Source organism: Salvelinus sp. IW2-2015, linkage group LG28, assembly GCF_002910315.2.
Source record: "Salvelinus sp. IW2-2015 linkage group LG28, ASM291031v2, whole genome shotgun sequence".
NCBI classification, from domain to species: domain Eukaryota; kingdom Metazoa; phylum Chordata; class Actinopteri; order Salmoniformes; family Salmonidae; genus Salvelinus; species Salvelinus sp. IW2-2015.
In genome coordinates, this window is record NC_036868.1 from 9,593,340 (window position 1) to 9,609,038 (window position 15,699).

The 15,699-nt window shown below is 41.7% G+C and overlaps 1 protein-coding gene across 2 annotated transcripts in view; it reads left to right on the forward strand.

The window, feature by feature from the left end:
* The window catches only part of LOC111954479 (cyclin-dependent kinase 19), a 66,910-nt gene that overhangs the window by 14,053 nt on the left and 37,158 nt on the right, over positions 1 to 15,699 (forward strand). For both annotated transcript variants that reach the window (XM_023974255.3, XM_070435744.1), the window contains exon 2: positions 622 to 697. In XM_023974255.3, the coding sequence (XP_023830023.1) occupies positions 622 to 697 (76 nt within the window). The remainder of the gene's footprint in view (positions 1 to 621; positions 698 to 15,699) is intronic.

Here is a 15,699-nt window from a genome sequence, read left to right on the forward strand (position 1 = left end):
GCATCGTAGTGTGCTGTATGTGTGCACACCACAATATGTCTCACATTTCTTCATTGGCAGGCACATCTCATCAATGCCTTTTCCCACCACCAGCAAGTTTTTACAAGGGCATAGGAATACCCTCAGAATACAATGTCAAGAAAAAATCCCTCCTGATTTTTCCTGACACTGCATTTATTAAATAAAGTCCTATTTGTCTTTGATCATACTGCACTGTGTGTGCTATGAGTTCTGTATGTAGGCTATGGTTGAAGCCAGAGCGTGTGTTTGCATTGGGGGTTGAAATGCAGGGTGGTTAGATAATGATGAGAGGCTGCACTCAACAACAACAGAGCACGCCTGTGGCGAGGGAATAGCTGTCTTCAGCAAGAGGATATTGCTAATGGCAGGGATTCTACTGTTCCGTAAGAACACGTTGAGCAGTCCGTCTCCATTATTTCCATATCCCCTGTCCTTTTTGACTCTCGCTCATAAACACACAACCTTCAATACCCGATGCAGTATTTTATTAATCTATCTATGTTCAAGAACAAGGGATTTGTCCCTGTGTTACATTGCCAAAGAAATAAAGCTGGTTTGTGATGTCCTGTTTTTTMGGGTTATTTGTCTGTTTCTCTGCAGGAAAGATGAGAAGGAGTATGCACTGAAGCAAATTGAAGGAACTGGAATATCGATGTCTGCTTGCAGGGAAATTGCTGTAAGTTAATATATTGCTTAAAGGTACTGTTTTGTCCTTTCTCCTACAGTGTTGTTTTCCATCCTGTGTTTTCTCCTACAATAAGATACTATGTGTAGTCGCTGCACCGTGCCATTTTCTTGACTTTAACCCTTTAGCTGGTGCTATATTAAAGAGTAGAAACCTAACAACTGTTCTACTTTGTCTGTAGAGTGTATTCCTGTACTGATGTGCTTCTGGGATTGTAATAGCCCCAGAGTTGCGCAGTGTTCCTAATGGCATGAAGAATAGAGAAACATGATATATATAATATATATATATATATATATATATATATAAATAAATAAAGGTCTGCACATTTTATGGCTCCCACACGTCTACTGTATAGTGTTCAGGCCTCCAATGTGTTATAAACAATACAATATTTGCCTTTGGTGCAAAGAGAGAAACACACACAAACGAGTGCCCTTGTGAAGACGCCGGTGTCCACCCAGCTCCTCTTTGCTTACACTCAGCGGTCGCTTACATTTTTCACTTGCTCTGCAGGTTATTCCTAACCCAGTGCAAAGCAGAAGCAGTCCAAGAACACATACTACACACAGGGGAGCTGTAGCCTCGTACCAACTGTCTTGATTTCGTGAGTTTTTGTCGATTTTTAAGGCAGCCCCCCGCACCTCTCTGATTCAGAGGGGATTGAGTTAAATGCGGAAGAGACATTTTTAGTTGACCGCATTCAGTTGTACAACTGACTAGGTCCCTTCCCTTTCCCTACATTCTGTTTCGCTACACGGATGTGATGTGTCTGTGTAGCGAAGTAGAATGTAAGCTCGTGGGATCAGGATGGTTCGTACCAGGCTAGGGGAGCTGACTGGGATATGTTATGTAAGTTCCACATACCAACCTCTCTAGGTATGTGCTATATGATCCACACAATATCAGAATGTTGTATGATGGTTACACTACTTGTTGTGGTGACAAACCTACTGTGTTTCTACCCACAATACAGTCAAGCTTACTCAGTGGGTGATGGTTGGCTGCAAACCGTGAGAGTAGAAAGAATGTGTGCGTTATTGTTTGGCTGGCTAATCTTGAAGAAAAAACTGTTCTTGGAGGGGGGGCGGGGGTCTTGAACACATTGTTAGTGGTCGATGGACTGTCAACGGAATAGTGAATTTAAAAAGCTATCCAAATTTGCACAGCTCTTGGAGGTACAGGATGGTAAATAAGGAGTCTAAATTTAAATCATGTACACAGTTTACAGCACGTATAAAAGGTGCAGAAAAATGCTTGTGTGCTAGTTCCCTCAACATTGCAGTACAATAATCAATATCAATAATACGATTCAAATCAAATATACAATTTTTGTAGTAGAAMAGGTAATATGCATAGTATTAGCCTGATATGTACACAATAAGATAAAAGATAATGAATGTGTTGTATTTACAAATATAGTGGGTACCCACTGGGCACAGACATCAATTCAACATCAGTTCCAGGTTGGTTCAACGTAATTTCATTGAAATGAAGTGGAAACAATGTTGATTCAATCAGTGTGTGCCCAGTGGGTAGTGTAGTGTCTGTATACTAGATCAGCTGCGTTGACTTGGGGTGTGTTTGAGTGGTTATGGGTTGCGTTGGTGATTGTCTGTAAGGGTTGGATGTGTGGCGAGTCAGTGTGAATAGTCTCTAAAATGCAGATAGTCTCTAGTGTGAAAATAGTCTCAACGGTACAGGTCTGTGTAGGGAGACAGCTAGGGTTAGCTGTTCAGCAGTCTGATGGCCTGGCGGTAGAATTGAACAGAGGTACAGGCGTGTGTTAGCTACAAGCCGCTGCCTCAGCTCTGACTGCAGAAAGGGACTGACTGAATGACTGGATGCTCCATCTGGACCTGTCTACTCCTGCTCAGCCCAAACTCTCACTATCCAACACTCATTATTCCCATCCCAGGAGTGGGGACACCTATGGTATCCTCTCCAGGTGACCCTTYACACTTTAGCCTCACATAGTGTTCAACCCATGGAGATCCTGTTTAATTACAATAGGGTCTAGATCATAAAACCTTGGCGTTTTAGAATGGGGTGAAAATGGCAGCCATATTTGTCAGGAAAAAATCCAAACCAGTCTAATTGGAATGAATGGCAGTAGAGGCATAATCCAGCTTTTACTTATGTAGGAACATAAGAGTAAGGCATGTGATATGAATGGAATGTTGGCAATTAATTTGAGAAATGAATGTAATCATTCCTTAAACTGTCTGCCTAGCTAGCTAGCTAACAAACATACAGTGCAGATAAATTCATAAAATTCATTATTTACACAATCTTATCACAGAACTGGCAAACCATGGTTGACCAACTCCCTGACCAAAATGGCTGACCTTTCATCATAAGAAGGTTCATGTCCATTCTAGTATTCTAATTCCTGATTCTATTGTTCACCCACTCTGCTTTCAGAAGTAGCTATACAGGGTAACGATCATAGAATTAGGAATTACAATAGTAATTAAATAAGTAATTGAATAGAATATCTATGATAATTATAACAGAACATGAAGCTTTCATTCAAAAAAAGTCTCAGCTCAAATTCTACTATGGCAGCACTGCTTTGTTTTTCGAACCATCAGACGGAAATTCTGGCAAGGAATGTTACTAAAATTGTTCTGAATGAAAGTAAATATTGGTGTGTTGTGTTGGTGATCTGACCCAGTATTGGGCATCTAGCTAGCGTGTTTAGCCTGTTCTGTTTGCATAGCCCGCCTCTCCCAGTTTCTCTCCACAGTGGATCCTATCATCCTGGCCTATGACCGTGTGTAGCTGCACACTGTTAGTCGGTGTCAGGTTACTGCTCTGACTGTATTACTGCTCTGCTGCTCTCTCTCCTGGCGCCGTCCTCTAGTTTGTGCTACAGGAGACTGAATTGTCAGATGGCACAGAGTTCTGGCCAGCGTGCAATTTTTCCTTTGTGTGATCTCTGATGCTTATTCATTGTACTATAAACTGATGGATTAGTCAGCCCTGTGTCACCACTGGCTGGCTTGCCCTCATGACTACTATAACTTGTAATGCTGTTGAAATGCAAACACGTCCCTGGAAAATTGCCCATAGTTAGTTCAATTCATGAATTTCATTCTCTTACCTTTTTCTTTTTGGTATTGCTATGGGATTGACCCAGACCCTGTGGACACCCTCAGGAGGAAAGCTGCAGACCTGGGTTCAAATACAAGCCTGTTTGTTATTTAAAAACATATTTTCATTAAATACTTACTTTCTTTGTATTCAAGTATTTTCAAATAATATGGCACGAATCAACTGCTTCTATTGGAAGTAGGCCTATTTGGAAATATTCCAAATACCAAACAGACCTGGGTTCAAATGCATGGGAGCATTTATTTGTATTTAAAAATGCACTATGTTCAAATTAGCGTAATGAGAGTTAATCAGTTCTAAAAGTGTTTGTGCACTTCTTTATATTGATTAATCGCATTGTCTGTAACTATTCAAAATACACTGAAAACATCTTGTACAAGTGGGAAATAGGACAAATAAAAGCACCCACCAAATTATTATTATTATTGTTATTATTATTATTAGATGAGCAGTCCAACAGCAGGCTCCCATCATCACATCATAACACCCCGAGGGGCTCCTGCTGGAGTTAAGAGCCACCAGAAATGGATTTTGCTCAAAGTCTCTCAGACCAACTTCGCTTCAACAGAACAATGGACTCTTTGTGTCACCACCACTGCAACCCCCCATTTTGTTGTGCAAACTGTGCTAGAGTTTAATGTTTGGCATGCCACACTCACAACTGACTGAGGGAGGTTTTGCTGCCATGTGTTATTGGTTTTGTGCATTCAAATGGCTTGAGGATCTTTTTTGCTTTTTCCATGTATGTATGTCCCTTCAGAAGTTGTGGAAAAATCATTATGTGTAATACATTTTCAGAAGCGAATGTACAGTACTTTTTGAAATTGCGCAATCATTGGAATTAATGAATYTATTTATTTATTCAAGCTTTTGCATAATGTAATGGGTAATGTTTCCTCATGAAACCAGATGACATGCAATAGCTTACTCACTGAGTGGACAAAACATTAGGAACACCATAATATTGAGTTGCACCCCCTCTTTTCCCCTCAGAACAGCCTCAATTCTTTGGGGCATGGACACTACAAGGTGTTGAAAGCGTTCCACAGGGATGCTGGCCCATGTTGACTCCAATGCTTCCCACAGTTGTGTCAAGTTGGCTGGATGTCCTTTGGGTGGTGGACCATTCTTGATACACATGGGAAACAGTTGAGCGTGAAAGACCCAGCAGTGTTGCAGTTCTTGACACTCTCAAACCAGAGCGCCTGGCACCTACTACCATACCCCGTTCAAAGGCACTTAAATATTTTGTCTTGCCCATTCACTTTCTGAATGGCACACATACACAATCCATGTCTCATTTGTCTGGAGGCTTAAATATCCTTCTATCGCCTGTCTCCTCCCCTTAATCTACACTGATATGAAGTGGATTTAACAGGTGACATCAATAGGGGATCATAACATTCACCTGGTCAGTCTATGTCATGGAAAGAGCTAATGTTTTGTGCACTCAGTGTATGTTGATGTGTAGGCTTATTAATTGTATTGAATTAAGCAAGGTCTTGTAACTCATCTGCGTCAAAGGATCCACATGTAACCACTGCACTGTGCACTGCCACTGAGCTGGTTGTTGAAACAGAGCTTAAAGCAGCTGGTTGCATAATGTACTATAGACCAGTCAGTGAGGATTCAAGTTGAACCTCTCTCACCCCTTAAATCCCTGTTACACAGGAGACTATGTTTAGATGATACTGGGTAAGTCCTCAGGAAATGAACAGACCTGTGGAGGCCTGTACTAAATAAAGGCCTTAGAGTGTGAGCCTTCCTAGAGAAAGAATCCTGCTCGCTTTCACTCAGGTCCGCCAGTGGGCTTATCCATGTCTGTGGTTGATGGGGTTTCTCAATCACTTTTTCTCTGTCGACTTTTACTAGATACAGCGGTAGCAGTGTATTAAACATATCTTTTAGATGTGTCATTCTCTGTTTTCTCTCAAACTCAGTCAGTGGTCAATAGACGTTTGGTGATAAGCCTACTTCTCATAAGTGGGCTATTGCCGCTTATGGTGTGGCCTGAGGTCTGCCAGTACTTCTCACTTGTTGTACAAGGGCTTTTTAGGTCTGTGACTCATGCAGAACATCTGAGCAGTGTATTGGCACTGCAACACCAATAAAAACCCTGTTATTGTGCAATTCTGGCATCCATTTCACCCATTCTACTTCGAGAGTCTATTTCTAAACTAACAGGTGTGGGTCTGTTGTTGGTCCAATTTAGATTGACCCACCTCAAGGGTTGAAACATTGTTTGAAATGCAGTGTTTCCCCTGAAGCAAGTCCCATTTTCCCTTTAGTTTTATATCAGAAAATGGCTTTTGTTTTAATACAATAAAGGGGACCAGGGTAAATGTCCTTCAGACTAAACAATGACAACAGTGATTTGCACATATGTACTTTGTTTCCCGAAAACAAGAGGGAGGACCAGAGGGAAATGAGTGAGTGATGAATGAAAGATGAAGAGGTTACAAAAAAAACGTATTGTTTATGTTGTAAAAAAGTTTTTAAAAAGGCACTCTCAGGGGATCTTTCATCTGATAAGCCCACATTCAGAAGGGCGCCACATTGGCTAAGCTACACATTACGTTTTAACACTACACCACGCAAAACCACACCACTGGGAACATTGGCAATCAGGTTTACTAGGGGACAGGGATAATGGGTCCCTCGACACAAGACACCTGATACTGAATTTTCTGTGAATCCTATGATCATGGATTCCCTCTGGGACCTGCTTTGGCTCGATCTCAGAGTAGTTTTGCTATTCACTCCGTCAGCCAGACCCAGTCAGCTATTCTCTCCCACCATTCTAATCACTGTGCAAACATGACCACATTTTGGTTGTGTTTGCATAGGGAGGGGGTTGACAGGCTCTCACTTGGTTTCCATGGATGAAATGAAAGTCAGTGACAGTGTGTCCATGCCGAGGAAGTCTTTTTAGTACAGTAGCTAGATAGGGGAGACGGTTGTATAATTGGAATTTTGTTTCATATGAAGTTAATAAAGGAAAATAGAGGTAGAAGCTAGCTTYATGATGATATAAAACCAATGGCCATTTTAAATTGAATTGTTCTATGCATCTTTTTATGGCACACATTAGCCATGAGATGGGGAGTTATATTACGTACCTAAGAGAACCTGCGTGTGGGTATCCATTCTGTTCAAGAATATGCCGCAAGTAGCTACACTAATCTTCCCCAGAGCCACAGAGACCATGGTTACTCAATGACACAGCAGAGTCAGCAGGTTCTGGGCGACACGGAATAACAAGAGCAAATGGCTGGCGGCGGCACGAGCAGAGAGAGCGGAATGCTTGCCTTGCCTTCACTTTGTTCAGTCTCAGGGGAAAAGCTTGGCGTAATGGTTCTCGGTCCCAAACACACACACAGCAGCAGCAGCATGCTTCCTGGATTTATCGACCCAGTGCACTGTAGCCGCGTGAGGGAAGCCAGCAAGTTAYTCAGTCCTCGGCTACGTCCCAAATAGCACCCTATTCCTTATGTAGTGCGCTTCTTTTTACCAGGGCCCATGTGGCTCTGAATAAAAATGAGAGCACTCTATAGGATGTCATTTGAGACTTAGCCCAARTCAAGGAAACACTGTTTTCTTGTGGTTACTCTCACTCTCTTATCCCCCTTCTTTGCGCCAAGTCACATTAGTGACTTGTTTTGACTCTTGATCATTGAGTGTAATACAAAACCCACATTGATCTAAACCCTTGTACAGTACCAGTCAAGTTTGGACACACCTACTCATTCCAAATAATGTATTGTGTCATTTCGGAGTCACTTTTGTTGTAAATGAGAATATAGTATTTTTCTAAACACTTCTACATTTATGTGGATCAATAATATAATTTCAAGCATTCCACATGAAGCTGGTTGAGAGAATGCCAAGAGTATGCAAAGCTGTCATCAAGGCAAACGGTGGCTACTTTGAAGAGTCTCAAATGTAAAATATATTTTGATTTGTTTAAAACCTTTTTTTGTTGTTGCTTACTACAGTACATGATTCCTTGTGTGTTATTACATAGTTTGTCTTCACTATTATTATACAATGTAGAAAGTAGTAAAAAATTATGAAAAACCCTTGAATGAGTAAGTATGTTTAGGTTTTTGACTAGCACTGTAAATGTGACAATGTATAATGTGCTAATGACTGCCAAAGCTTAAATGTCCCTAGAAATAAACTGAATTGTTAGCTATTTAACTGTCAAAATGATATGTGGTGTTATTTACAGTTTATAAGGGTCAGGGGTGGTTAGTGGCCTGAAAGCCAAAGACCTCGTGGATCCAGGTCGTATGTGCCTTCTTTTTAAAGGTGTATTGGCTGTCCTGGCCACAGAGGCTGTACTAACGTTTGACCCAAATCTAGCCAGAGCTTTCCCTGTAAAAAAAAAAGACACATTTTTTCCCAGAACAGGCCAAGGACTTATGTTCTTGCCACACATTCACTATGAGGGTTCTGGTTAGGCTACATTGTTTTAATGCATTTTTTTCTTGTTCTCAATTTGTATTTTCTTTCCTGTTATTGTTACTGATTTCGACAGACAAACAGGAAAGATTTGAAGCAGGAAATGTGTACAATATTGGGATTTACAGCACGGTCACAAAAGATTGATTACACAAGACTTGTCTATTTTATGGATCTAGCAGATTGATAGTGCATAAATCGTGAACTTTTGATGTTAATTGCCACAATCGTTAATTGACATGCTATGTGTAGCAGAAAAAAGTAATCAGCGACACAAATCCAAACAAAGATGGCAACAACACAGACGACAAGACAGCTCGTGCCCTGACTGCCCCATGTACCTGAGCATGTTGAGGTACTACCTTAAAGGGATACTTCGGGATTTTGCGGGATGCCTGCACCCGCACGCCCGACTAGCATCACCACCCTGGACGGTTCCGACCTAGAATATGTGGACATCTATAAGTACCTAGGTGTCTGGCTAGACTGCAAACTCTCCTTCCAGACTCATATCAAACATCTCCAATCCAAAATCAAATCAAGAATCCGGCTTTCTATTCCGCAACAAAGCCTCTTCACTCACGCCGCCAAACTTACCCTAGTAAAACTGACTATCCTACCGATCCTCGACTTCGGCGATGTCATCTACAAAATAGCTTCCAATACTCTACTCAGCAAACTGGATGCAGTTTATCACAGTGCCATTCGTTTTGTTACTAAAGACCTTATACGACCACCACTGCGACCTGTATGCCCTAGTCGGCTGGCCCTCGCTACATGTTCGTCGTCAGCCCACTGGCTCCAGGTCATCTACAAGGCTATGCTAGGTAAAGTGCCGCCTTATCTCAGTTCACTGGTCCAGATTGCTACACCCACCCGCAGCACGCGCTCCAGCAGGTGTATCTCACTGATCATCCCAAAGCCAAAACCTCATTTGGACGCCTTTCCTTCCAGTTCTCTGCTGCCTGCGACTGGAACGAATTGCAAAAATCTCTGAAGTTGGAGACTTTTATCTCTCCTCAACAACTTTAAAAATCTGCTATCCGAGCAGCTAACCGATCGCTGCAGCTGTACATAGTCCATCTGTAAACTACCCACCCAATTTACCTACCTCACCCCCCATACTGCTTTTATTTATTTACTTTTCTGCTCTTTTGCACACCAGTATCTCTTCTTGCACATGATCATCTGATGATTTATCACTCCAAGTGTTAATCTGCTAAATTGTAATTATTCGATTTATTGCCTACCTCATGCCGTTTGCACACATTGTATATAGATTCTCTTTTTTTTCTACCATGTTATTGACTTGTTTATTGTTTACTCCATGTGTAACTCTGTGTTGTCTGTTCACACTGCTACGCTTTATCTTGGCCAGGTCGCAGTTGCAAATGAGAACTTGTTCTCAACTAGCCTACCTGGTTAAATAAAGGTGAAATAAAAAATAAAAATAAAAAATAAAAAAATGTGGCTATGAGGCGCCTTATCTACTTCACCAGAGTCCGATTAACATGTGGATACCGTTTTTATGTCTCTGTGTCCAGTAATGAAGGAAGTTAGAGGTAGTTTTGTGGAAGTCTTTGTATCTGCTAGCATTGCCCCATGTACCATGGGGTATGAAATTATTGACACCCTTGATGAATATGAGCAATAATTCTAGAATAAATAATTCAAATACTGAGCTATATTGTATGCCAAAAATATTTTGGGGAATTATATTATTTATCCACATAAATGTAGAAGTGTTAAGAAACATTCTATTCTTATTTACAATAAAAGTGACTCCAAAATGACATTATTTACTATTCATTTATATTGGGCACAAAATAATCTGAAATGCAACCAAACTGAACACCAAATGCATCCAACAAGTTTGTAAAGGTACAACCTTCATGTAGTCATTGCCTGCTAGGAATATGGAACCAAATACTAAACMTTTGACTACTTTATTTATAAGAATCTTTAGTGGTGTCAATAATTTGGACCCCTACCTTTTAGAAAAAAGTATGTATTACTTGCTGAACAAATATCTTTCTCTGAGCAATTGTATTAGTATAAAATAATACAATTACCTTATTTTTTTAGCATACAATATAACTCAGTATTTTAGTTATTTTATACAGTCATTAAATATTGCTCATCTTTATCAAGGGTGTCAATAATTTCAGACCCCAGTGTAGATATGACCTCATCTTGACCCAGTCAGAGTTTTTCTATACTCTGCACAGTAAAATGTCCCCTGGGATAGCTGCCATTTTCTTCCTGTGACCCAAAGAGAGAGAGAGAGAGAGAGTGGATTATGGGCATCTGATTACGGCAGTGAGGTTTCACTAAGGCGATGCCCCCTGTAAAGGAACATGAACATTGACAGAGGCTGTCCTCCTGGTTACAGTACGTTGTTGTTGCACTATCCTCGCTTTACTCTTGTTCTGTGTTCTCAAATTCACTTCAGATTGGAGTGATTCTACGAAGGTCCAATCCCCTGTGATGGACTCACTGCAACAAGCTTATTGAGTCTGTGTCAAAGGGGATTGAGTATTAACCTGCAATTTTAAGATGAAAAACCAGCGCTGTTATCCTACTGTACTGTATGCATAGCCTGGACTTCCCCAACATTCACAATGTGTTGTTTACACCAGATACTGTTTGCTCTTTATCATAACAAAATTACCTTTAGACATTTCGTAGTCATGTGACTGCACAGGATCACTGTTTTATTAGTTTAGTTTAGATGATTATAAACAGTGCATACTGTTGAACGCTGTACTATGAGAAACAGTGGAGGCTGCTGAGGAGAGGACGGCTGATAGTAATGGCTGGAATGGAGTCAATGGAATTTTATCAACCACCCAGAAACCATATATTTGATACCATTCCGTTGACTCCATTACAGGTATTATTATGAGTCGTCCTCCCCTCAGCAGCCTCCACTGATGAGAAACCAGATGTGTGACGGTCATGGAATTTTGAATGACGATTATCGGCCAAATGAAGCGGTCATTATATACTATACAGTTGAAGTCGGAAGTTTACATACACTTAGGTTGGAGTCATTAAAACTTGTTTTTCAACCACTCCACAAATTTCTTTTTAACAAACTCCGTTAGGACATCTACTTTGTGCATGACCCAAGTCATTTTTCCAACAATTGTTTACAGACAGATTATTTCACTTATAATTCACTGTATCACAATTCCAGTGGGTCAGAAGTTTACATACACTAAATGACTGTGCCTTTAAACAGCTTGGAAAATCCAGAAAATTATGTCATGGCTTTAGAAGCCTCTGATAGGCTAATTTACATAATTTGAGTCAATTGGAGGTGACCCTGTAGATGTATTTCAAGGCCTACCTTCAAACTCAGTGCCTTTTTGCTTGACATCATGGGAAAATCAAAATAAATCAGCCAAGACCTCAGGAAAAACATTGTAGACCTCCACAAGTCTGGTTCATCATTGGGAGCAATTTCCAAACGCCTGAAGGTACCACGTTCATCTGTACAAACAATAGTACACAAGTATAAACACCATGGGACCACGCAGCCGTCATACCGCTCAGAAGGAGACGCCTTCTGTCTCCTAGAGATGAACGTACTTTGGTGCGAAAAGTGCGAATGAATCCCAGAACAAACCAAAGGACCCTGTGAAGATGCTGGAGGAAACCGATACAAAAGTATCTATATCCACAGTAAAACGAGTCCTATATTAGCATAACCGGAAAGCCGCTCAGCGAGGAAGAAGCCACTGCTCCAAAACCGCCAAAAAAAGCCAGACTACGGTTTGCAACTGCACATGGGGACAAAGATCGTACTTTTTGGAGAAATGTTCTCTGGTCTGATGAAACAAAAATAGAACTGTTTGGCCATAATGACCATCGTATGTTAGCAGGAAAAAGGGGGAGGCTTGCAAGCCGAAGAACACCAGCCAATAGGGAAGCACGGGGGTGGCAGCATCATGTTGTGGAGGGTGCTTTGCTGCAGGAGGGACTGGTGCACTTCACAAAATAGATGGCATCAAGGAAAATGATGTGGATATATTGAAGCAACATCTCAAGACACAGTCAGGAAGTTAAAGCTTGGGTCTTCCAAATGGACAATGACCCCAAGCATACTTCCAAAGTTGTGGCAAAATGGCTTAAGGACAACAAAATCAAGGTATTGGAGTGGACAGAACTGAAATAGCGTGTGCGAGCAAGGAGGTCTACAAACCTGACTCAGTTACACCGGCTCTGTCAGGAGAATGGGTCAAAATTCACCCAACTTATTGTGGGAAGCTTGTGGAAGGCTACCCAAAACCGTTTGACCCAAGTTAATCAATTTAAAGGCAATGCTACCAAATACTAATTGAGTGTATGTAAACTTCTGACCCACTGGGAATGCGATGAAAGAAATAAAAGCTGAAATAAATCCTTCTCTCCACTATTATTCTGACATTTCACATTCTTAAAATAAAGTGGTGATCCTAACTGACCTAAGACAGGGAATTTTTACTAGGATTAAATGTCAGGAATTGTGAAAAACTGAGTTAAATGTATTTGGCTAAGGTGTATGTAAACTTCTGACTTCAACTGTATATACAACAGTATGTGGACACGCCTTCAAATGAATCCACTCATTTGAAGGCGTGTCTACATACTTTTGTATATACAGTTGAAGTTTACATACACCTTAGCCAAATACCTTAGCTAAATACATTTAGACAGGACTGGCAAAAAGTGCTCTTCACTGACGAGTTGCGGTTTTGTCTCACCAGGGTGATGGTCGGATTCGCGTTTATCGTCAAAGGAATGAGCGTTACACCGGCCTGTAATCTGGAGCGGGATCGATTTTGGAGGTGAAGGGTATTTCATGTCTGGGGAGGTGTTTCATTGCACAGATGATGCTGTGACAACAAGCTCACTCATCTCATGGCTGTGCGTTACAGGGAAGACACCTTCTCCCTTGTGGTACCCTTTCTGCAGGCTCATCCTGACATGACCCTCCAGCATGACAATGCCACCACGCACAGAACGAGCAGTATGGCTGATTTCCTGCAAGACAGGAATGTCAGTGTTCTGCCATGGCCAGCGAAGAGCGCGGATCTCAATCCCATTGAGCACATCGGGACCTGTTGGATCGGAGTGCGAGGGCTAGGGCCATTCCCCCCAGAAATGTCCGGGAACTTGCAGGTGCCTTGGTGGAAGAGTGGGTAACATCTCAGCTTTTGATTTTGACCCCCCCCCCCTTTGTTCAGAGACACATTATTCCATTTCTGTTAGTCACATGTCTGTGGAACTTGTTCAGTTTATGTCTCAGGTGTTGAATCTTATGTTCAAACTATTACATCCCAATATCAGACAGCCATTGCGAGTGTACCTATGAGTTTACCAGTCAAATTGCCAGGGTTATAGGTTCCAAGCACGTTCTATTCGTTCTATTTCTATGTGTGCTGCTGTTTGTTTCAGCAAGGAGCAACAATGTTGCATCAAGTAGTTAAGAGTCCATGTTACCGCAGAAACAGACTCAATGGCACGAATGCCCGTCCCGTCTTGAGTCAGCTGTTTGTTGACAGAAGATGGGTTCTTTTATTTTCATTACGGTCAGCGTGGCCAGCGTCACAGAGCCGGGATTCTGCCTGTAGTCTGCCTCTAAGCCCAGGGCTCATTAGCACAATGCCATGTGATAACCCAGGGATTAGGCTGTGTTTTAAACACTAACCTCAATATCCCTCCTCCTCATTTCCCCCATCCAAAGGCCAAATCAAACATGCAGCATACAATCACAGCATTATTCCCCCTGCTCTGTGTTCACTGTTCAACCCTCTCGTCACTTTTTTAAGCTTACTACTGTAGAACCGAGGGGGAGACTGTGTGTGCATGATATAGCACAAGGTCAATGCAGAGAGCTACCCCCACCTGGCTGTAACCCTCTCTGTCCGTGTCGGGCGGACACTCTGAAATTATATCCGTCCGTGCCCTTGCCCAAACATCAGACTGTTACCATGGTTACTCCATGTTGCTGGAAAAAAGACTCAATAGGTCTCTACAAGCCAGAATGTTGAATAAAATTATGTTTGAGGTGACTTTACCGGTTGTCCGTGCAGTTGGTCATTTTATCAGCGGTAGGAGGTAGAGASGGTATCCACAGGAAAGTGTTGTTTACCTGACTTTTTGTGGCACTGGTATGTTCTGTCGCTTATACTTTCAATCTCTTGACTCATTGCACGTGATGCATAATATGTAAACAATAGCCGAATGTAACCGAATTTAGTTGACCAAAGCACTTTTCCTCGCAATCAGCTGGAAGTGTGCAACCAGAGGCTCAGCCATACTGTGCAAGTGTTTGCACGTGCGAATTGCATCAGGATTGAAACTAAAAACCAGAAGTACAAACCAATATACACACCAGCGTACTGAAAGCCGGGTTAATAACACTACTCTTGATATTTTGTCTCAATTTTCGAGCAGCAGAAGGACAAACCACACAGACAACCGGTAGAGCAAGTTTATGTGTATTTTTCCATGGGATTTCAGGTCCGGTGACAGAGTAATCACATTAGCCCTATGGGTGAATAATTAATTCACTGGATAGCTGGATTACAGACCGTTTCAGCTCTTTCTCTCTAAACACACGCACACGCACACGCACACACATCGTCATCGTAGTCTATCTAAAGGGCACGATTGATTATGGATTCAGTTGTTTGTCCGAGAGTGCCTCCGCTGACAAAAGAAGCTGGGAGGGATGAATATGAAGAGAAACAGCTGAGTTTGTAGGAGTGTAATGTCATTATCTTAGTGCAGTAATACAGTGTCCTTAGTGTGTAGGAGTGTACTGTCTTTATGTTAGTCTTGTAAAGTGAAGACCGACCTGGAGTGCTGTGTCTCTGACACAGCTGTGCAGGGGCTGAGTTGCCTGCGACAGCGACGCTGGAACATCGGCTTTGGACCCATTCGTATGGCACACAGTGTTCAGTGGACAGACTAGAGCAGTTAACACACTAAGGGCCATCCCTTTTATGGAATAAATCCATGGACACACAGCTCTGGGCTGGCTGCATAGCCTGATGGTTGGAGTGGGATGGAGAGTTCACAACAACAGCACATGTTCCCTCATCTGATTAAAGTGGTGTGGAAATCCCTCATGAATTTCAATCAATTTCAGTCTTCCTTTTTGTTTAATTTCCATTTCAAATCAAATGTATTTGTATAGCCCTTCTTCATATCAGCTGATATATCAAAGTGCTGTACAGAAACCCAGCCTAAAACCCCAAACAGCAAGCAATGCAGGTGTAGAAGCATTTAGAAGCACGGCATTTGACAGTTGAATGAAGTCAAGCCAATGGTTTTTGACTTTATCGGTTAGGTGTTCGGGTTAGCCAGGACATGAGATTTTATATCAGGCATAAACAGTAGTCTACAGCATGCAGGAAACC